This window comes from Rattus norvegicus, chromosome 1 (assembly GCF_036323735.1).
Source record: "Rattus norvegicus strain BN/NHsdMcwi chromosome 1, GRCr8, whole genome shotgun sequence".
In the NCBI taxonomy this organism is placed as follows: Eukaryota; Metazoa; Chordata; class Mammalia; order Rodentia; family Muridae; genus Rattus; species Rattus norvegicus.
This window is the reverse complement of record NC_086019.1, coordinates 199867802-199890869: the sequence shown is the minus strand read 5'-3', so window position 1 is coordinate 199890869 and position 23068 is coordinate 199867802. Positions and strand designations below refer to the sequence as shown.

Below are 23068 nucleotides of genomic sequence, written 5' to 3'. Positions count from 1 at the left end.
AACGTTCAGCTCCCAGCCCTGCATGCAGGGTGAAGACTTGAACAAATCCCCTCAGAACACAAACTGTGTGGGGCTCTGTGTCCAAAATGGCACTTCATACCTACCCATCTGACAGACAATCAACAACCTGGGGGCAGACGGCTGACAGACTAAGAGCTGTGGGCTGGAGAGATGGCTCAGCGGTTAAGAGCACTGACTGCCCTTCCAGAGGTCCTGAGTTCAATTCCCAGCAACCACATGGTGGCTCACAACCATCTGTAATGAGATCTGATGCCCTCTTCTGGTGTGTCTGAAGTACAGTGTACTTATATATCATAAATAAATCTTAAAAAAAAAAAAGAGCTCTTTCTGCTCTTGGAGAGGACCTGGGTTCAGTTCTCAGAGCCTGCTTGGTGGCTTACAACCGCCCGTAACTGCAGTTCTAGGAGATCTGCTGGCCTCTTCTGGCACTGCACCCATATGGTACACAAGCATATAACAAAACACTCACACATACATATAAAATAAAAACTTAAAATTAAAGAGGAAATGAAAACTCGAAGGGTTGGGTGACCAAGGTCTGGAGTTGAGAGTTCTGAGCATGACTACAGAGAACTGTCAGTGGGCAGAGGCCTGTCTCAGTGAGCCACTGCTCCTTAGAGGGTGTGGGAGTGATTCATCCCATACTGCAGAGACTCACACACATACTGAACATGAGCTAGTGTCCTCTGCAGACAGTCCCTACAACCACTGAACTGTGCCGTGATGGTAGCTCAGGGGGACCAGTGCTGATCAGATTAGAAGCTGGACCTCTTGGGGACCATGACAAGATGCTTTGTGGGAGCCTCTCTGTAGACTTCAAGGTAAAGCTGCCACCTGTCCTATGTACCATATGATGCAATAATGTGTTTTTCACAGTGCTGTCATACTGTGGTACCCAATAATGGAGCTGGCAGCAACCCCCAGGAGCATCAGGCTCAACCATCTCACTTCATAAGTAACAAGGAGCATCAGTGAGGGGCATTATATTAGGGACCAGGCTTTCTGGACCCCACTTCTGAGTGGCATCACAAGTTGCACAAGGTCCCTAACTGTGTCCCTGGAACTACTGGCTCTGACTGTCCTGCTGTTCCTCGTGATGGCCGAGACCTGGGACACTCACATTGAACTCCTCTCGGAACCGCTTGCAGTCATCCGCAGATCTCACCCGGATCTCCTCCTCCAGGTGCTCCACAGGGATGGGGAAGTACTTCTTGGGACCCGATGGAGATCTGCTCAGTAGCATCACTCTCTGCTGCTCTGTAGGGCCAGGAGCAACAGAGAAGCCACTTAGTTCCATCGCCCATGGCTGACTCATCCCTCAGATGGTCTGACAGCATTCCTCATGGATCTGTACAGTGGGAGGGGACCAGTCCTCTCAAACTGCTCACCCTGGGGCTAACCCGGCCCTGAGCAACTGAATCAAATATCTGCTTCCCAACACACCCATTTTCAGCAAGTGATGGCAGCATTCCTGTCCATTATAGACACTGTATTCTTGATCTTGCTTGTGAGCTCACCCACCACTCAGCCTTCCTACTAACCTATGTTGCTTCCACACAAGGGTCACAGCAACTTCATGCTGCAACCAAGTCAAGAGAAGAGTAGTCACAGGGCTCTGGGTATAAGCTTAGAACAGATGGGGGTCTGCCAGGATCTCTGTCTTACAGTCTCCGCTTCTTGGCAATACACAGACCAGCTTCCTTAAATCTCATTCATTTCAATGCAGAGAAACAAGCCATCTTTGAGGCAAGAGAGGACAGGACACTACAAAGGAGGTGGGGTGTGGGCTGAGGGGCTTTGACTAGCCACCCCTGCAAGCTCAGAAAGTGGTGCAAACAGTGCCAGGGACTGGCATTTCTCTTCACAGAGAGGGAGCTGAATCGATAAGGTCAGTAGAATAAGTCAGTTGTCACCTTTGCAAAAGGCCCTGTCCCAATCTGCAGAGCTCACGGAGACTTTGCTCCAAGACACCCTTTGACTGCAGCCAGGTGAGCTGGTAGAAGCTTGTGGGCTTCTTGCCCCTCCCAGCCACACTCTTCCCTCTGCACTGGCTTCTGGGATATGTAGGGAGATGAGAAAGGCAGGATGCAGAATGGAGTTGCGCTGGAACCATATGATGGTCTACGCGGATGTGCAGGTCCCCTAAGCCCTGCAGTGCTACAACTCAGGTGAGACCTCTCCTGCTCATGTCTGTCCTACCTGTGGGGTTGCTCTAGTTCCTTCACTGTCTTGGTGGAGTTCTAAAGTGTCTCTTGAGTTCTGATGGCATGCATGTTACCTCAAGCCAGGCAAAGCTCTGTATGAAGTCATAACAGAAAGCTGCAACCACTGTTGTGAGCCAGTGTTTTGTGTTTTTAATTGTCACTGAAAACCAGGGACTTTGCTTATGCTGGGCAAGGGCTGGACCACTGAGCTGTATCCCCAGGTCCCTTGGTCATTTGAGGCAGGATCTGGTTATGTAGCTCAGTCTGGCCTTGAACCTGTGATGCTTCTGCCTTAGCAAGTGCCTTCAAATACTGAGATTCCAAGCCCGTGCCACCCCACTCAGCTAGAACCTGCACGTTTGAAACCTCGTCTTTGTCTTCCATGGAAACACAGAGAAAGAAAAACAAGCTTTTATAAGCAGCATTTACAAGTTGGAACACAGCTGGAATCTCAGTTAGGCATGTCCCCTAACTGAAGCTCCTTCGCAGGAGTGAGTAGCTTTGGCTAAGCAGCGCCCCTTTCCAGTGATCCTGAGGTAGCACGGCATCAACCGAACACTTCACATCATGAGTTAGAGCCTTATCACAGGATGATTTCAAAGGCCTCAATGAGAAATGTTACTTGGCAAAGCCCTGCTAAACTGACAGGATATGAGTGGTCTCTTTAAAAAAAAAAAAACCACAAACAGAAATGTCTCAGACATCCGCTCTCCTGGCAGGGAAGGAGATCTCTGACGCTAAGTTCCGAAATAGAGAAACTTTGTGTTACTAGCAAGCGGCGGCATGAGCCCAGGAGGAGTGGAGAGAGAGAGAGAGGCAAGGTTGAGTGACAGCCCAACGCCAGTCCCCTGTACCAAGACCCAGTGTGCAATACCTTGTTCTTCTAGGATCCCGTTAGGCATCTTCTTGTCGTTGCTGTTGACCACGGCTTTCCTCTGCTTCCTGAACCTTAGAGGCACAAGACGTGTTAGGTCTCAGCACAGCGGGAACCCCCAAGCCCTGAGTGTCGTGATACCCACCAGGTGAGCCTGGAAAAGTTCTTTCTGCTGCTCATGGCTGAGCTGTGTACAGCGCAGGCCTGACCAGCGGTATCTGAACTGTTTGGGCCCACACCCCCTGCCTCTAGCACACTCATTTCCTCATAGGAGCTGGTTAGAGCACGTCAGTGCCTGGGGACACTCCTACCTGAAGAAGTAGGCTGCAAGGAGGAACAGGAGGAGGAGCAGAGGCAGCAGCAGCCAGGTAAGCAGCGGCTGGGACGTGCCAGGGTCCGGAGGACCTGTGGGTGGGTGGGCGGTAGAGGGCAGAGACCCCATCAGGACCATGGGGGGGTAAGGATATTCACAGCACACCACATGCTAGCTACAGTTTTCAAATTATCTCCCGTCAGTTCTTTCCTGGGGACAGAGGAGTGTAATGGTGGGACTTGACCAGGACCCTGATGAAGGGTCACCTCCTCACACCCCAGTGTGCCCTGATAGTCAGTTATTTCTCTAAGTACCTTTGGCCCAGCCTGTCTCTTCGATGAGGAGGTAGAGAAGGTAGCTCCTCCTCAGGGAACAGCTGTTGTGTCCTAGCCCACAGGAAGCAAGAACACCAGGTATAAGGAAACAGCCTTGTTCCAAGGTTTGGTACAGTTCTTGAGGAACAGGCACTCTGTGGTCTGGCCTTCAGAGTGGTGAATTCCTTGTCATAGAGACTGCCGGCTTCCTGGAGCCAACCTACTAACCTTGCTTATCCATTCTTCACACTTCCCAGGTCCACCTTCCTCAGAGAGACACATATTTCTGCCCTTGCACCTTGGCTTTGGTGACCTTGTGGTCATCAACGGACCCATTCTCTCAACCTCTTGGGGCGCTCTCTCATCTCCACAAAGCTCCCACCCAAAGGACCCCATCAAAAGCCTGCTACGACAGTTAACCAGCGTGGCTCCCGTCTCGACCTGGTCCGAGGAGCTATGTCCTGCATTTGGTGAGTCCATGCTACAAGAGTGAGCAGGTCCCCATGGGAGGCTCTGGAGGTCAGTAGCTAGATTTCTATCCTCCTGAGTTCCAGAAGTGTCAAACATTGTTCCCAAGCCGAGCGTGTGTTTCAGAGTTCACGTCCTTCCTCCCATGTGCCAACCTGGTTCATCGAAACTCAGGACTCCAAGAAGGAGTTTGAAATGTCATTTTTTTCCCCCAGCCCTGTGCATGTAATCTAGAGGCTATGCCCCACAGTACGTCACCTGTGGCTCTGACTCAGAGGAGCTGATTCCCATCATGTTCAAGGTCAGGTATATATATTTTAGGCTTAATGGCTAGGACTATCTGTCCTTCCCTCAGGGGAGTACTCCAAACCTACCCACTGCCCAGCTGGGGCCCTTTAGGAGCAGCCTGGCCCAAGACTTCCAGGTCTGGCTCCAGGGAATGGTATACCCTAGACTATGACCTGCATCAAATTTTAGCTTGGGTTGCTGAGATCTGCCTAACACCAGCAGGCAGAGCTAAGCCAATCCCAGGGAGTCTCACCGTTCAGGGTCCCCTGATTCAACTCCATCCATTTTTGGTCAGAGACCACTAGAAAGTGTGGGCAGGCTCCTCCTTCTTTTCAGGAAATGCTCACTGTCTTTTCTCGGTGTGTCACCGTGGTGAAACTACCTACTTCTGCATTGCCCAGAGGTCAGCCCCTGGCTCAGGCTCTGTTCTGCAGAAGTAGCTGCTAAACTGGCTTGGCTACAAGGTCCACCCTGTCATAGACAGAGCCCTACATCGATTGTCACACAGGCAGAAGGACGGCTCAGAAGGACTCATTATCCCTCCACTTGGTTTCTGTCACTTCTAACGTGCTTTGCCCAGGAAGGCAGAGGTCAGGGCCAGAACCTCTCAGACTTCCCAAGGGTAGCAAAACGCCCAAACCCAGGCTGGGTGGCGTGGGACACAGGGAACTGTGAGGCATGCTCTGGCTACAGTGTCTGAGCATGTAGGAGGATGAATCCAGACTACTTCTGCCTCAAATACCGCAAAGGAAGAAACCCATGCTTGATGTAAATGTTTCTGAAATTGTGGATGGACCTTGATAAACATTGTGGGCCAGGAAATAAGTCCTGGTGCACACGGGGTAGTGTCCCCTTGGTCCCAGTGGTGTTCCACCCAGGGAGTCATGAGGTCTCCCAGAGGATATCCTATGGTCACATTCTATTTCCAGTTTATGTTGACTCAGGGGTGGGGATGGGAAAAAGGGCAAGAGTGGGGAGATGCAGATGGGTCTCTCTAGATGGTTCAGCCTTTTCCCTAAAGTGTTGTTGGGTTTTCCAATTGCACGTGAGCGAGTACATGCGTGTTCACATAGACTTTAGGCATAGGTGTGCCTGCATGTGAATATATACACATTTGCTTACACAGAATCTTCCTGACACTAGAAAGGCAATAGTTTGTGTGTGCAGTGGGGCCTGATGCTGCTTTACTCTGGACACAGATTTCCCTGGTGACTCCTTTGCTGTGTCAGAAGGACCCAGGCAGAAGAGCATGGTCTAGCCTGAGTAAGCTCTTTCCAAACCTTATGGAACTCTGCAGCAAATCTGCCACAGAGAGTTCCCCTCCAATGAGGGACATTCTACACGTCTAGGGGGTCCTCAGTGGAGAGGCAGAGTTAAAGTAAAGGAGGAAGAGGAAGAGGAAAAGGAAAGACAGGAAGCACAGTGAGCAGCTGTGCTCTGGGAAGAGACAACAGTCCCTGGAGGACTGTGCTGGAGAACTCTCTGGGATCTAGTCCATAAAGCTTCTCTGGCCAGAGGCCTGTGATTAGCATTCCAAGGAGCCCAGTCAGAGCGAACACACACACACACACACACACACACACACACACACACACACACACACACACACACACACACACACGTAGGTTGACTGTTTTGTTTCCCTGGCATGACGTTGTGAGTGTATCTTCCCCTACATTTTCTTCTATGACGCTAAACTGGTGAACACATAGGTTTGGTAAATAAATTAGACTCACGACTCCCTCCTGTCATCCAAGATTGCACGGCAGAAGGAAGTACAGTTATTTTACAAATTGATAGGGAAGAGAGGAAAAAAAAACCAAACCAACAATGATAAAGAATCACCCACTTGATGACATACCAACGTCATCCAACATTAGTGCTATGCATAAAGCAACCGGATGAAACACACACCTCTCTCCTTGCTCCTGGAGAGTTACCATGCGAGGTGAGCCTCTTCCTTCTGAGTCCTGGCTGCTTGCCACCATATGCTTTGGCCTGGCCCAGATTATGGGTATTTGAAGCTATTTTCCACTTCGCTGTTCCCTGTACTTCTACTTCTAGATTTAAAAAGAAATTATATTCCTATTTACGCATCTGCAAGTGGGTATATGTCTTTGTGTATTCGGACCACATGTGTGCAGGTGCTCATGTAGGCCAGAGGAGGGTGTCTGATCTCCCAGAGCTGAAGTTTCAGTCAGTTATGAAGGGTCACGTGGATGCTAGGAACCGGACTTGGGTCCTCTGGAAGAGCAAGTGCTCTTAGCCACTGAGCCCACTCTCCAGCTCCTAACTTGGGCACGTTGTCTCACCAGGGTTTCTGTGTGGCATCTCCTGAAAGTGGACCTTTGTGCCTACTATGCTCATTACCAAACAAGAGTAGAACTATCCAGATGGCCTCCCAAAGCATCTGACTTCTAAGTTCGCCTTACAAAGGGGTTTACAAGAGAGGGAGGCCCTTTCTCCTGGACGCTAATGATCCTTCCACTTTTAGTCAGGTAAAAAGCACAATACCACTTTAACTTGATTTTCTCTAATATCTAGAGAGTTTGGAACCTTGGCCTGATGATTAAAATGGAATTAATTAGATACTTTGATTTTGCCTGGTCGTGTTTGACATCTCCTAATAGCTTCAGCTGTCAACTTGACATACCCCGGAATTATCTGAGAATGGCCTTGCCCAGATGGACATATGCTCATGTCAGTGGGGTATTTTATTATTGGCTGATGTGGAAGGCCCCAGACCATTGGAGGTGGCACCATCTCTAAGTAGGGGGTGTTGGGCTGTATAAGAAAGCTACTTGAGTGTGAGTCAGTGAGTGAGCCGCTAAGCAGTATTCCTCCGTGATTTCTATTTTAGTTCCTGTTCGAGCTTCTTCCCAGACTTCCCTTCATGGTGGACCATGACAGAGATATGTAAGCCAAGTGGACCCTTGCCTCGCTGGTGCTAGGTCATAGTGTTTGTCACGGCTGTAGCAAAGCAAATCAGAACATCATCCATTTTCCTAATGTGCTCTTTCACACGTTAAAATTAAGGATTCTTGGGGCTGGGGATTTAGCTCAGTGGTAGAGCACTTACCTAGGAAGCACAAGGCCCTGGGTCCGGAAAAAAAAAAAAGAACCCCCCAAAAAAATTAAGGATTCTTCCTGTATGTATCGCGGATAATAACACCTCCTCGCAACTTTCTTTCTTTTTCTTTTTTTTTTACATATTTATAATGAATTCTTTGTCTAAGAAAATGTGTCATGATGAATATTGAATTCATTTTGGCCAGAGATGAAAGGAAACCATTTCCTGTTGTTCCGGCACGTTCTGGCAATGTGCTAACCCTCAAGAGATATTTTGTGATTTTTCAGGGGCCAGATCTTTTACAGAGGACTTGGAGTGCCCTCCCAAGTTGCAGGACAAAGGAGCAGCCATGTAACTGTAAGGCCTCTGTAGCTCCTGATAGTGAGACCAGAGCTGTTGTTAGTAAGCTGAGGCCCGGGGGAGACCTAACCAGAGCAAGTTTCACATTTACTTCTGTTCCGGGTGCTGAGGTCATGTGATAGTCTTCTCTTCCAGAAAGCAACACTTCCTGCCCATGGCTATGTTATAAACCAATACATTTTGCTCTCAAGTGAACTTGGAAAGTCCTAGGTGATGCCACCCTGAGGGAGACTCAGGTAACTCCTGGTTGGGGCTGTCACAGGACCCTGATAGATTCTACCTCTACTGTGGAGAGATGGATACTCTGTCCCCAGACTTCAAGATGTCTACTAGATGTGCAGGCAGCTTTCCAGCTGATTAGTATTTGGGGAGGGATGTCAGGGATGTGGGCGGGGGAAACTTCAGTGAATGTTCTTGAGGGTCACCGTCCTTGGGTGGGTCTTTGATGTTCTGTGCTGCAAGACATGATGGCCTATATGTGGAAAGCCATGTGCAGAGAGGCAGGCCCTGCAGGGTCTGGTTTTGTTTTATTTGTTTTGCTTGTTTGTTTTTTGTGGCTGTGGGTGTCAGGGCAAGGAGGAAGGATACAGCCAGAGTGTGAGTTACCTCAGGTGTTTGATCTCATGGCAGGGTTGCGCTTCTACCCTCCCCTCATGGACACCATTATGCCTACGGGAAATTAATCAATGGTCTGGAAACCCTGTAAGGTCCTTGAGTGAGGTGAAACTTGAACCTCTGACCCACTGGGAGGGCACCAAATTCCACTGACTTTTTCTAAGAAGCTTTTCTGTAAGGATATTGATCATTTGAGTCTTCCTTAAGCTTTGCAAGGGCCAATACCAAACATGTTGCTCAGTTTCACGTGTAAACTTGACCAGGTCATGCTGCAAAAACATTTCGAGACCACCATCGGAGACTGAGGCTAACACTAGAATCTACACATTGAGTGAAGCAGACGGTCTGCCCCAGTGTGGGTAGGTCGTACCAGGAATGGAGCAAGTGTGTAGGAAGGGAAGGATGGGACTGAGGCAGGTACAAGATAGGCACGAGCCTCTGCTATTGTGGGTTCCTTGTGACTTTGTCACTAAGACATGCTGCAGAGAATACCTGCCAACTCCTTAGGGAGGGTCCCTGACTTCACTCATCTGCCCTGAGCCTGGCTCTCTCTGGGTGCAGCACAACCTGCAAAAATCACAAAGAAGGAGTTGAAGGTTGAGCATCCGAACTGGCTAATGGAGACTGGCTAGATGGCTGGCGCTTGCCCGCTGTTGACCACAGCATAAGCCGATGCTGAGGAATGCGGCTGTGCTCTGAAGACTGTCCAGCCTGCTTGTCTCCATAAGGCTCACTGCATCTGTACCTCATGCTCAGGGCAGGGAGGCACAGAGGGCATAGAGGAGTGAGTGCATCCAGGTTACTCAGCTAACAAGTGGCTGATACAAGATTTGAACCCAGGCAGTAAGTCGAGAAGACCCATTCTCGTTTGTTTGGGCTTTTTCCCCCCTTTCTACATCCTCTTCCTCACTTTGGGTTTGCATAACATTTATTCATTTAATTGAGGTGATATTTACATGTACAATGAACTTGTTTTTAAAGCACGGTGCGTTAACTTCCCAGGGTTAGGCAGCTCTGGCTTTAGAGTATTTCTTTGTCTCCAGTTAAGACCCCTTCCTGTCTTCATCCTCAGCCCTGGAAACGGCTCACTACTCCCCCGTCCATGATTTTCAGGTACTGGATATTTCCTGTCAATGGAATCCTACCTTAGTCTACATCATGGGGTTTCTGTGTCTACCTTCTGTCAGTGGGAATGTCTCTGAGGTTCCTCCTTGATGCCACATGGGCACCAGTATGCTTCTTTTTTTTTTTTTAATATTTAAACTACAAGGGGAGGGAACAGACTAAGAATAATCCCCATCCCTGCCCTGGGGTGTATCTGTAACGTTCTTGAGAGGCTAGGACAATGCTGTCCTTTTCAACTCTATCTCCCGGAAGCCATGGCACATCCAAGAATGCTCCGCGTTCACCTAGAGAAACAGCAACTGTTCTTCTTTTAAGAGAGGAAACTCCACCACATATCAGTATTACAGAATATTAACAAACAACAAAATAATAACATTCTTCGCCCTGTTGTCTGACTGTTTGCTCCAGATTCAAACCTATCATCATGAGAGGAAGGCAGGGAGCTCACAGAACATAAGGGTGTGAGTTACCTCAGGTGTTTGATTTCATGGCAGGGCTGCGCTTCTTCCCTCCCCTCAGGGACAACATTATGCCTATGGGAAATTAATCAATGGTCTGGAAACCCTGTAAGGTCCTTGAGTGAGGTGAAACTTGAGCCAAGTGAACCCTTGAAGTTCTACAAGCCAGAGACAGATTGCCTGGGGTGTGGTTGGAGTGGAGGGACTCTTAAGTGGAGCTGCCTACAAGTCGCGGAGGAGACTGGTGATCCAGCTTTCATGAGTTGTCGCCCGGGCTGGAGAGGGCTTTCCAGTGAAGCAGCTGCCTCTGAGTCACCCATGCTTCTGTAAGTAACCCCCCAAAACTTACTGGCTCACCAAATTAGACATGGATACAGTCATTTCTTGAGTCTATAGTGGGTGTCCTCCATTGAGTAATTAAATGTTTGCTCATATCTCCTCAGGAAAAGTTACGCAACAAACCTTCAAGCCAATATTCACATTTGCTCAACCTCCCGGTCAGTGTTTGGTCACAGTTGCTCCTAGCAGGGCTCTACACAGTTAGACATTTCAGAATGTATTGTTGAATTAATCAATTTTGTGTGTGTGTGTGTGTGTGTGTGTGTGTGTGTGTGAGAGAGAGAGAGAGAGAGAGAGAGAGAGAGAGAGAGAGAGAGAGAGAGCGAGCATATATGACAGAGTGTACTTGTAGAAGTCAGAAAACAACTTGGAGTCATTTCTCTCCTTTCCACTGTGTGGGTCCCAGGGATCGAACTCAGGTCATTGAACCTGACAGCCATCCCTTTGTCACACATTCATTTGGATGGCCCTCCTCAGACTTTCTCTCTCCTTCTTTCACCAAGACTGATCCATACGCCGACCCCAGCAGGTGGAGCAGCCTTCTCAAACACACTTAGATGGCTCTGGTTCTGGCTACATACCCAGTACCTCATTGGCACACCGGAAGAGCCACCGAACGCCTTTCCCAGAAGTCCTAGGTGCTCAGGAGGTGGCAGTGTGTGAGGCAGCAGGGGCACAGGTTAGGGGTCCTTACCTGCAGTTGTACTGGTCCAGTTGCTCTCTGTTGGGGTGGTGTCGTTGCCCTGGCCAGCTGTGGCAAGCGACAAGCTAAAACTTGCCAACAGGAGTGGACAGAAGGGTTCCATGGCACACCTGCAAAGAGAAGAGGACCTGCTCAGAATCTTCCCGAATAGAAGGCCTCGGACACGACTGTCGCTCAGTAGGGAGGAAGAAGACATATGAGAGAAGCTCACTGTAGGTTTTCAGGAACGTTCTTTTGTCGTCTCCATCCTACAGTGGTTCAGTCACTGTCATCTGCAGGTCCAGCCTGAGGACCCAAGGCTCACGGTTCCTACATTGCTGAGGGTGAATCAGCATGGGGTGGGATCAGACCCCACTTTATCCATATTGCCAGCCAAGAGGCATCTGTGTGAGTCACCTGGCACTGCAGATGCCACATCCCCCAATACCAACTGTTCACCCGCCTCCTTTACACAACCATTCTCTGACCAAATTGTGACTATGGTGGCTGTGGTATCTTGGGTAAGTAGATGACAGTGCCTTCTTGTGTGATTTTTGGGCCCTTCTCACTAGGCCAGCCAAATCCATTCCCTCCATACCGGGCTCAGGAGCTCCTGACTAAGCAGCCTTGAGGCCAGCGTCAGGGTTCTTCTCTATCCTCTTCCATCCTGTGGCAATATTTTCTCTCAGCTCACTTCAGTAGCCCTCTCCTGGTCTAGCCGCTAACTTCCTACTCTACAGAATCAGCTACAGCCTCAGGAGAGAACTAGGTGTTTACCAAGTCGAATGGATGCAGGGGACAGACTGATTGGCAAGGGGTTCGGCATAGAGAAAGCTCTTTCATAGTAAGACCTCCCAGGTAACCTTCTTGGCTCTCCATTTTGCCCAATTACCTTCAACCATCTTTAGAGGTGATGGTGATGGTGACTACCCGGTGGTGTAGAAAAATTTGCTTGAGGACTCCTGACCAATGGAGGCAGGCAATGGCACCTTCCCATGGCAGATCCGTGGTCCCTGTCCACGGACCTCATCCACAGCCAGCCCAGGGGCTCTGTCCCATCCCTTCTGAGAAAAATTTTGCTACCCAAAGCCTCCAAGAAGGACGTGAATGGACCAGACCTCAGAACTGAGACCAACAGATAGATGCTCAGCACTCATGCTGTTCCAACAGGGAACACTGATGTTTGTAATTACTGAAGACATAGAAGGAGCAGGGCAATCCCAGTGTTTCTCAGTAGGCATCACTGCCCTGATGAACGGGACCCAAGGACTTTATAACAATGACCTCACAGAAATGAGTCAGTGGCCACCAGCATGAGTGGCCTCTCCTCTTCCTAGTTCCCAAATGCACATCGTAGATTTATAAAGCGGACCAGACACGAACAGCTCTGTGCTTGAGTGTGTACCTGCTCCAGCCTGCTCCTTGCATGGGTGTTGTGTACACCGGAACCCCTCAAGGGCTGAGACCATTGGCTACTGGAGGGTGAGAGACTAGACAGAGCCAGACTGCAGGATTATAAAGCCCATGTTGGAGATCCGGACTGATGGGGACACACCCTCAGCTGGATCCATGCTGCCCAGGCTCTCACTTGACAGACGGCTTCACACAGATTGCCACACACTGCCTTCTCTCTTTCCAATCTGCTACTGAACACTGCCGAGGCACTTCACGTACGCGAGAGGAAACTGCAGGGTAATTGATTGGGAATTATTAATTGGCTTAATTCAACTCCAGAGATGTGGAATTCCTGGGTGAAACATCGTGCTTCCTCTCAAGCATTAATGACCTCCCCCACCGAGCATACAATGATCTAAGAGGAGCCTAGGCCAGCACCCTTGAGGAGGACGAAGCTCAACAGCTTTCCCTCATTATGTGTGGATGGCTGTCTGCAAGTTCTCAGAGCCGAACTTCCTGATGGGACCACTAGAGGGAGATAAACGGTGCAGACATCAAAACCTAGCCAGCCATCTGGTGTCTCTTTATTATTCTGCTTGTATTCTAAGACTAGTAACAACCTGTCGGAGGCTCCCTGGCCATCCCCTCTCAAAAACTTGCGCAGGCTACTTAGTAAGCACAGGCACGGAATCTGTGCAGAAATAATGTGTGAAAAAGGAATTAAATTTACGCCCGAACTCCAAGGATGGTGGCTGAGTAGTATTTGCTGCGTGCCTGCCAAGTGCTAAGCACAGGCGGCCCGGGGGGCTTGTGCAGTCTGCAAGCTGGGATGAACAAAGCATTCTCTTCCCAGAAAAGCACACTTTATTTTTACTCTACTCAAAATCCACCCGTCTCTCAACATGACTATAAAACGATCATTCTTTTTTTTTTTGGTTCTTTTTTTTCGGAGCTGGGGACCGAACCCAGGGCCTTGCGCTTCCCAGGCAAGCGCTCTACCACTGAGCTAAATCCCCAGCCCCTAAAACGATCATTCTTGTTCCATTGAACGCTATTTCGGTACTTCCCACAGCAAGGTTCAACAAGCCTGCTAGGATCTGGACATGCTGAGTCAAGTCCCATCCACGAGCAGGGACGCTCCCAGAGCTGGAAGGGCAGTTCAAGGGTAGAGTCCTAGCAGCCCCACGAGAAGCTGTGGAGGTGATGCGGTCTCCACGGCATGGAGGTAGTGAGCACACAACCAGGCTGTCAGTTATCGTTTCCCCCAGCAGTGAAATACACAGCCAGAACCGTCAGCTGGCAGGACGGACGACACTGAAGGAAGCTGTGCGTGACCGACAGTCAGGGCAATCTTTGTTTTAGCCTACAGGAGCTGTACTTCCTCAGGAGCCCTGAAGAGCAAGGGTGGGAAAGGCTGAACTGAGAAGGCCATGCACCGATGCATTAGCCCACGACTAGACCCCTCAGGCTCACTTTCTACTAATAACCCAGATTATTGACATCATGTGGAAGCTCAATATCAGATGTCAGACATCTACAGACCTGGAGAGCGACGTATATGTGACAAAGTGTGAAGCCCACCATGCTCCTCTCAGCTTCCTGGGGCGACCATCTCCACCTCAAGGGAACATGAACACAGACACGGACATGGTTCCAGGATATCTTTCTCAGGACCACCATCCCATCCCCAGGACCTTTCATTGTGGCACACACATTATCCATGAGGCTTAGTGAGGCAGGACAGCGAAGGTTCTCGGGGCCGGCTAAACTTGATCTATGACAAATCCCCACAGCTGAAGTGTTCTTAGGAGGACTAAGAACACTGCTTGACAACCGACAGGTGTCTCACTCTCACCTGCAGCACAGATGACATACACCCGTGGTTGCTAGGCAGCGAAGGCTGGGCACCCTGCATTCATGGGCTGCAGTTCAATCTAGGACGTCCAGATGTGGGAAGGAAGGCACCAGCGTTACGACCTAATGCCTGGTAACATCAGTCACCCTTTGTGGAGCACAGCAGAGTTCCCAGGCTTGGCCCCTCCTGCCTTTACCATACTTTACAGGATCCCAAACTGAAGCTCTGAGGCCTTGGTTGTCAGTGTGTGTGATACACATGAATACAGTGACCCAGGAAGCCATAAGAGGGAACTGGAGTTATAAACGATTGTGATCTCAGTCCCTCAACCCCATGTGGGTGCTGGGAAGCAAACTTATATTCTCCACAAAAGGAGTGCATGCTCTTAATCATGGGGACATCTCTCCAGCCCCCAAGTATCCGTTTTTCTATGTAACCTTTCTCTATAAACTCAAGACAAGGTGACCCACCTGGCAAGATAATTGTTTCTAATGCTCTAGGAAAAGGCAAATAAACAAACACCTCGGCTAAAAAACCTCAGATAAAACAATGTCTTTCCACAGCAAAAGAAACAAAACCCAGACCTTTCCTTACCTTTAAGTCTGACTATACTTAAAGAGATGAAAGATTTAAACAAATGTGTTTGTGTGTTTGTGTGTGTGTGTGTGTGTGTGTGTGTGCGTGTGTGCGCACTGTTCATTAAAACCTGCAAACCCAGTGTGTTTCAGGTGTATCTGCATGACCTTGCCTCTTTGAAGATGGCTTTGCTTATTAAAAAAGAAAAGATGCTCACGGGGAGTCCTCAGCGCTGCGGGTGAAGGGTGGAACTTAATTGCTTTGAGCAGAGGTAATTGAATGTCTAAATGCAAACATGGACACATCTTTAAAAAGAGCCGGCAAAGGGATCCTCACATTAAGAAAAAAGCAAAAGCAGAAAGATCAGTCAGGGAAGTGGGGAGAGGAGAGGCATGGTGGTGGGTGTCCCAGCCCGACTGTGAGTCACCTGGTAGATAGCTTCACGGTCTGGGCAGGGCTGTCTAGACTGGGGAGAGCCGACCTGCAGGAGGCAGTGTCATCCTGGGCATGTGACGACGCACAAAGAGGGGTGGCAAACAGGTACTGGCCACTTGGAAGGAGGGATAAGAGAGGGGGAAAGATGGAGAGAGGAAGGGAAGGAGGGAAGAGAGGAGAGAAAGAGACAGAGGAGGAGAGAGGGAAGAAGGGAGAAATAGAGATGGATACAGAGGAATGACATCCGACCCAGCTTACCAGGAAGGACCTGTGAGCCTACGAGCCTGTCAGCAGGCCTGCTAGGGAATGATTTCAGTTCCCTAGGTGGTGCAGGCTAATTTACATAATTCCAATTATTCACGGAGCCCTCTTGAAGACGGGTAAGAAGGGAAGAGGCTCCTCAGGAGGAACTCATTCTCTTTCATCGCAGCGACAGGACCAGAGCACAACCACAGGCTCCCAGTCAGCGGCACCTCCTCATACATGGACTCCTTTCATCCACAGGCAGCAAGTGTCTGGTCCAGTCTGGTCAGGCACTGGTTTAGAGAACAGGAGGCTACAGCATTTCTCTCAGTGGGGACAAGTGAAGTACATGCAGTCAGACTCTTGGGGATAGGCTTTACTCTCCCTGTTGGGGGAAAAACTCCCAAAGTTTCCAACCTAGGAAGACAGGAAGACCCTGAAAACCTACAAGTGGCAAGTGCGTGGAGAGTGCCTAAGACTCATGGATGGGGTCGCATAGACAGTGAATGGGGTCGCATAGACAGTGAATGGGGTCGCATAGACAGTGAATGGGCTCACATAGACAGTGAGTGGGGGGTCACATAGACAGTGAATGGGGGTCACATAGACAGTGAATGGGGTCACATAGACAGTGAGTGGGGGTCACATAGACAGTGAGTGGGGCTCACATAGACAGTGAATGGGGGTCACATAGACAGTGAGTGGGGGGTCACATAGAACAGTGAATGGGGGTCGCATAGACAGTGAGTGGAGGTCACATAGACAGTGAGTGGGGGTCACATAGACAGTGAGTGGGGGGTCACATAGAACAGTGAATGGGGGTCACATAGACAGTGAGTGGGGGGTCACATAGACAGTGAGTGGGGTCACATAGACAGTGAGTGGGGGGTCACATAGAACAGTGAGTGGGGGGTCACGTAGACAGTGAATGGGGGTCACATAGACAGTGAGTGGGGGGTCACATAGAACAGTGAGTGGGGGGTCACATAGACAGTGAGTGGGGGGTCGCATAGACAGTGAGTGGGGGTCACATAGAACAGTGAGTGGGGGGGGTCACATAGACAGTGAGTGGGGGGTCACATAGACAGTGAATGGGGTCACATAGAACAGTGAATGGGGGTCACATAGACAGTGAGTGGGGGGTCACATAGACAGTGAATGGGGTCACATAGACAGTGAATGGGGTCACATAGACAGTGAGTGGGGGGTCACATAGAACAGTGAGTGGGGGGTCACGTAGACAGTGAATGGGGGTCACATAGTGAATGGGGGTCACATAGACAGTGAGTGGGGGGTCACATAGAACAGTGAGTGGGGGTCACATAGACAGTGAGTGGGGGGTCACATAGACAGTGAATGGGGTCACATAGAACAGTGAATGGGGGTCACATAGACAGTGAGTGGGGGGTCACATAGACAGTGAGTGGGGGGTCACATAGACAGTGAATGGGGTCACATAGACAGTGAGTGGGGGTCACATAGACAGTGAGTGGGGGTCGCATAGACAGTGAGTGGGGGTCACATAGACAGTGAATGGGGTCACATAGACAGTGAGTGGGGGTGACATAGAACAGTGAGTGGGGGTCACATAGACAGTGAGTGGGGGTCACATAGTGAATGGGGGTCACATAGAACAGTGAGTGGGGGTCACATAGAACAGTGAGTGGGGGTCACATAGAACAGTGAGTGGGGGTCACATAGATAGTAGATGGGGGTCACATAGACAGTGAATGGGGGTCATATAGACAGTGAGAGAGTCACGTAGAACAGTGAATGAGGGTCACATAGATCAGTGAGTGAAGGGCACACAGACAGTGAGTGGGGGTCACACAGTGAGTGGGGGTCACATAGATCAGTGAGTGGGGGGTCACATAGAGCAGTGAGTGGGGTCACATAAAGTAAGACTAGCGAATGGAACCACAGCCAACTATTCATTCCTTAAAAGTTGCATAGAGGCGAGCCATTCGTTGGAACGATCTTTTGATCTTACTAAGCTCCATTTCTTACTAGTGAGTGGATATTGGTGATTAAGGAAAAGAGAAACCCCATGGTTGTAAGCTCAATATTCACAGATTTTAAAAATGAGAGCTAACCAATAAAACCCTACCCTCAGCACTCTCTCAGTCTCTGTTCCTTTCTCGTCAGAAAAACTCACGGCACTCATGGAATGCACTGCCAATCATGTAAAGCGAATCCCAAAGGCGATGGTGATGTTCGCTCACTGGCAAAGGAGCTCTCATACTCTCTGTGCTAGTCAGCCTTCCAAGGCCTGACAAGACACCTGAGGCAAACAACCTAGGGAGAGCTTCACCCCAAACACCCCCACCAGGTTTGGAACCCATCGGTGGATGGATTAATCAACCAATGAGAACTCATGACTTGCTGTAGCCCATGGAGCTGGGCCCAGACCTTCATGAGTGTTTGGGGGGATGTGTCATGTTTAAGCTGTAACGGTTTTCCCACTCACCACCAGCGTATCTTTGGATTAATAAGCATGTCCAGATGTGAACATACCTGTGAAGTTATGTCAACAGGAGGTGTGGCTTTGCAGGGAAGGTGTGCTCTTGCTCCAATCCACTTCTGTTTCCCCAGTCCCTTGTTCACTTGGCTCTCCTGAGCAGCCGCCTCACTATTACCTGCGTTGGCCTCTCACCAGCCTCCTGGGCCCCTCACCGGCCACCATGGATGCCTGCTCTTCATATCAGCCCTCCATACTATGCAGATCACCCTGACTTGATCCATCTGTCTTCTGGCCCCTGCCCCCAGGCTCCCTGTCAGCACCCCTCTGCACTTGAATGTGCGGTTCTGTGAGTCAGAGCCACCTTGTGGTCTTCTAGTATCTACAGAGGCAGCTGCAGTGGGAAAGCAAGGCCGAGTCCCAACAACACCCAGTAAGACTGTGAGGAGTGCTGTCAGAAGATCGGGAAGCAGGAAGTAGAGGAGCCACTACGTTTGTAGGGGCAAGACAAACATGTGCTGTTCCTTTCAGTCACTGGCCCTCATGGTTCAGATAATTCCTCTGAACCTGCATTTTGAGAGCTCCAAGAACATAACCCCCAAGCTAAGCTGTGGGGTTCCGCTTGGGGGACAAGAAGGTGCAGGAGGCAGTTCCTCTATTTTCACAAAGCCTGCAGGTGGCCATTTCCTCTCTGGTCACATGCTGTGTCCTGTTCATGAAGCACCTTACAGGGAACAGCTGTGCCAGCGGCACCTGGGGTCTTGGGAAGAGACAGCTGTGCAGTGTTTTGGGAGCCCTCCAGGGATTGGTACAGACACTTTCAATGGAAGAGTCGGGGAAAGATCACTTCCTCCCCCTCCTGACTTTTATTTGACTTTATCTGGACAATAAATCAGCTAGTGATGTCCTTCGATCAAGACCCATAAATAAACCAACACGTCCATTACTGCTTCCAGGGGAGACTCGCAAACATTTGGATAGACTAATGTTCTCTATGCTGAAATCAGCTTCTGCCATCTCAGGATAATTGCCTCAGCAAATGTGCCAATCACCTTGGCACCCAGCTCTACCAGAGCCCAGTAACCGAATGTATGTGTGGAGGCCAGAAGAGGGTACTGATTCCCCTGGAGCTGGAGTTATAGGACGCTGGGAGCTGCCCAACAGGAGTGCTGGGAACCAAATTCAGGTCCTCTGCAAGAGCGAGAGTAAGACTCTTAACCACTTCACGCCCCCGTCCCCTTTTTTAAAAAGTATTTATTTATTAATTATTTATAAGTACACTGTTCCTGTCTTCAGACACACCAGAAGAGGGCATCGGATTCCATTACAGATGGCTGTGAGCCACCATGTGGTTGCTGGGAATTGAACTCAGGACCTCTGGAAGAACAGTCAGTGCTCTTTAACCACTAAGACATCTCTCCAGCCCTTCAGCCCCTTTCTTTCTTCCTTTCCTTTCCTTTCCTCTCTTTCCCTTTCCTTTCCTTTCCTTTTTCTTTCTTTATTCCTCTCCTGTCACCATGAGGGGACTTCCTAAAGGCCAGCAAGAGCCTCTAATTACATATACGATGACGTATCTCACCACCTCTGCCTCCTGCCTAGTTCATCTGCCAGACCCATTACCCCAGGGAATCGTTGTCATCAGCAGAGGTTTCAGCCAACCCCACTCAGCTTCCAGAAGTAGCAAGAACCATCCCCATGAACAGAGCCACAGAATATGGATCCCAGTTGGGTCAATGAGACCTGTTTTAATTGGACCACAAGACAAGAGATTTAAAGTGGCAGAGACGACTTACAGCTAGATGTGTAAGGGATGTGACTTACAGCTAGAGGCTGCTGCACAGACACCATCGATACCTGCCTGCTGGAAAGCTCTGTGGGAAGAAAGCACGCGCAAGTAGCCCAGCTCCACCAGGAAGCAGCATGATGATGCCCACCCAACGGAGGCCAGGGGGACACAGGCTGGGCAATTTAGGTTTGTGCCCTCATCTAGGGCTCAATGGGCTGGCTTATGCTCTCTGTAGCCACTGAGAGTAGAAAGTTCTAGAAAGCATGTGCAGGGACTACATTCTAGAGGTAAGGGATGAACAATGTTTCCTGTGACAGTGACATTAGCAGCTTATCAAAGTTCTCAGGGAAACAGTCAGTGTCCCCTCTTGATAGGTGTTCGGGTGACAAGAGAAACATGCTTTTGTTAAAATCCATCCAATCTTTAGCTTGAGGTTTGTGCACTTTACCCTCATCATGTTATTCCACCCCTTGAAGAGGGATGCTCTCACAACATAGTGAAAAACGGGACATGTAGCTCGTTTGACGGAATGCTGGCAGCATCCACGAGACCCTGGTTACCAACTCCAGCACGAGACAGAAGATCAATGGGGCCACATGCACACCTGTAACCCAGGCGCTCCGGAGGGTCCGCAGCTCAAGGTCATCTTTGGCTACGTAGCACATTCAGAGTTCCAAGGCAGTCCGAGTTAGAAGAAACCCCATCCCAAAAAATGAAGAGACCAAAGCCAGTGTCTGGCTCCCTTCTAGTCAGCAACTTCCAACTTGTAGCTCTGTACTATGATGCATTCTCAGTCATAGATCAGCACCCTGACCACCTTGATCCCAGGAGATCTCTGTGTGCCTTGGAGGGGCAGAGGGGACAGGCAGAAAAGATGTTATCCAAGGGCTGCTGGTATGAATTCATCACTGTGATTCTATCTTGCCTCATTGGTGGACTGCTAAACCTTTAGTGGAGATTGCCACATGTTTCCTGTCCCTCTTTTGTTAAGACAGGGCTTAGTACAAAGGAATGATGCTCATCCAAGCAAATGTACAGTAAACTCATGCCTCCAGATTCACTGACCACCAACTATATGCTACTAAGAGAATGTGGTCATCTCAGCACTAGAAAAGGACCTGGTTTCTCTTTCCTGTGGAACGGAGGAGGAGTGGCAAGGTGAAATAGCCCCTCTCCATATCCTATACCCTTTCCCAGGAGCATTCAGGCTAGGTTGGAAAGAGACTGCCCAGAGTAGTCCAGGGATTGGGCGGGTTGAGCCCCTACAACATCCTGGGCATCACAGAAGCTGTGCGTGTTCAATGCTCACACAACTGGGTGTGCCAGAGAAAGTCTGAGTTATAATTCGGGGACATTGTGTTTCTAGCTGCAACTTGGAATCAGATTTTGTCACCAAATAACCAGAGGAGCAGTTATAAATAATTCATGCATGCTGTTTAGCTCAATTAACATTGCTCACGTGGCAAGGGGAGTTCTTTGAAGTCAGTTCTTTCTGGGGGGACAATGACACACCCCCATTGGACCAGGCCATGCTTCTGCCCTAATTAGATATTTGCACAAGAGACCCGAGCGAGGAGGCTGGATTTATTTTTAATAAAAGAAGATTAAAACGCGTGTATTCGCAGCAAATTAAGGAAGACCAAACTGAATTAAAAATTCTCCCACAACTTGGCATGGTGAGGTGCTGAAAATGAGACACCTCGCTTGAAATTGTGAAGAGATGTTGCTTGCACTCAGGAAATAAAATCAGGCTTTCCCTTTCCCAATGTCCCGTGGGAATTCCGTGTGCCCTCTGTCTTCAGAGAGCCAGTCTAAGCCCAGCCTGTGCGTCCACCTGTGGAGCAGCAGCTGGAGGCTGTAAGTAAAGAGGCAGATGGGGGTGATAGGCCAGGAAATGGGGTGAAGCTGGATCACTTTGTGTTACATAGTGATTCAGGCCACGCCTGAGCTTCTCAAAGAAGGCAAGGGCTCTAGGCTTTCTGTGCTTTCAAATCCTCCAGATTAATGTAAAATCTTAAGAACCCAAGCAAGACCCTCTTACAGTGGCTCCACACATAGATGCTACCATCAGACCCAGAAATAGCCTCATTCACAGAAAGCAGGAACCCAGATGTTTCCAGTAGCTTTGTTTGTAAAAAACAAACACATGAACAAATAAAAAATATGAGAACTAATGCATTTGAGTATTAGGAAGGAAGGGATTGAATCTACTTGAATAATTAAGTGTGTCCGAAAGAAAAACATGGAGCCATCTCCTCATGCTCAGGGGTTGAGCTCAGAGAGGATCCTGGGAAAGGCCAGTGTGGGTGGTTCTCCATACTTGCCTTTCCAGCATCTTCATCAGCTCCTGCCTCAAAAGCATCCTGCCCTCTTCCTCTCAGCAGCTCTGAGTCTGTGCTTGGAACATCCCCTAGCACACGATCAACCATGAAAATTCCTCCTGATTCTTCTTCATCTTTCTATCTCATGCCAGCCTCTCCAGGAACCCATACCCTTCCTGCAGCACCCATGCCCAGACCAGGGCACTCTTATTTCTAGTTCTAAAATACCACCAGTTCACCACCTTTCTGCCTGTGCACAGGGCACAGAGGGACCACGTACTCCCCACAGTCTTCTTACTCTCGAGGTGACCACAACCCAGAGAGACCACAACTTATTTGGCCCAAGACACATATCTAGAGAATGGAAGATCCATTCAGTTTGTGGTAGCTTCTTTCTTTCTTTCTTTCTTTCTTTCTTTCTTTCTTTCTTTCTTTCTTTCTTTCTTTCATTCGTCCATCCATGCATTCACCCACTCATTATTTTATATGCAGTCACTCAACTATTTAATGGCACCCACCAACTGTGACCGAAGTTGAGCAAAATAAAGGAAGCCACTCCATCCCCTTTACAGTTCAGGTTACTGAGCGAGGCACCTCAGATCGTATGGCAGATAAACAACAGAAACTCCTCAGAGTTTTAGGGTTTCCAAACCCAGATAAAGCCGTCAGCAGATTCAGTGTCTAGAGAGAATCTACTTCCTGGCGCCTAGATGGCTCTGCCTCCTAATTCGGACTCCTGTCAGACTCCTTTCTGCCTGTGGCTCAGAGTGCTGATCAAACAGAGGATTCATGGTTGGGTGTGTCACTCAGTAGTCAATCATTTGCCCAACATGTGCAAGACCCCAGGTTTAATCTCCATCATAAAAAA

At 49.3% G+C, this 23068-nt stretch overlaps 1 protein-coding gene and 1 long non-coding RNA gene across 13 annotated transcripts in view; one reads left to right on the top strand and one right to left on the bottom strand.

Moving 5' to 3' along the window:
• Ptpre (protein tyrosine phosphatase, receptor type, E) overlaps positions 1 to 23068 on the bottom strand; it is a 150452-nt gene that overhangs the window by 33777 nt on the left and 93607 nt on the right. For 7 of the 8 annotated variants that reach the window (XR_005503825.2, XR_010052952.1, XM_039108789.2 and 4 more), the window contains 4 exon segments: positions 11144 to 11262; positions 3411 to 3504; positions 3100 to 3173; positions 1142 to 1278 (listed from right to left, as the gene is read on the bottom strand). Coding sequence is in view for 6 of the 8 variants with exons in the window: in XM_039108789.2 (XP_038964717.1) it covers positions 1142 to 1278; positions 3100 to 3173; positions 3411 to 3504; positions 11144 to 11262 (424 nt within the window). In the remaining 2 variants the exon portion in view is untranslated. 8 annotated transcript variants of the gene reach the window in all.
• LOC102551963 (uncharacterized) lies at positions 1277 to 22053 on the top strand. 5 transcript variants are annotated; one of them, XR_010061158.1, is made up of 5 exons: positions 1277 to 3247; positions 3371 to 3467; positions 3984 to 4196; positions 6798 to 6980; positions 7343 to 10773. It is a non-coding gene; the product is annotated as an uncharacterized LOC102551963 (long non-coding RNA). The 5 variants fall into 5 exon arrangements; XR_005499503.2 differs by adding an exon at positions 17781 to 22053 and having other exon boundaries at positions 3984 to 15228; XR_005499507.2 differs by adding an exon at positions 13889 to 15596 and having other exon boundaries at positions 3984 to 10436.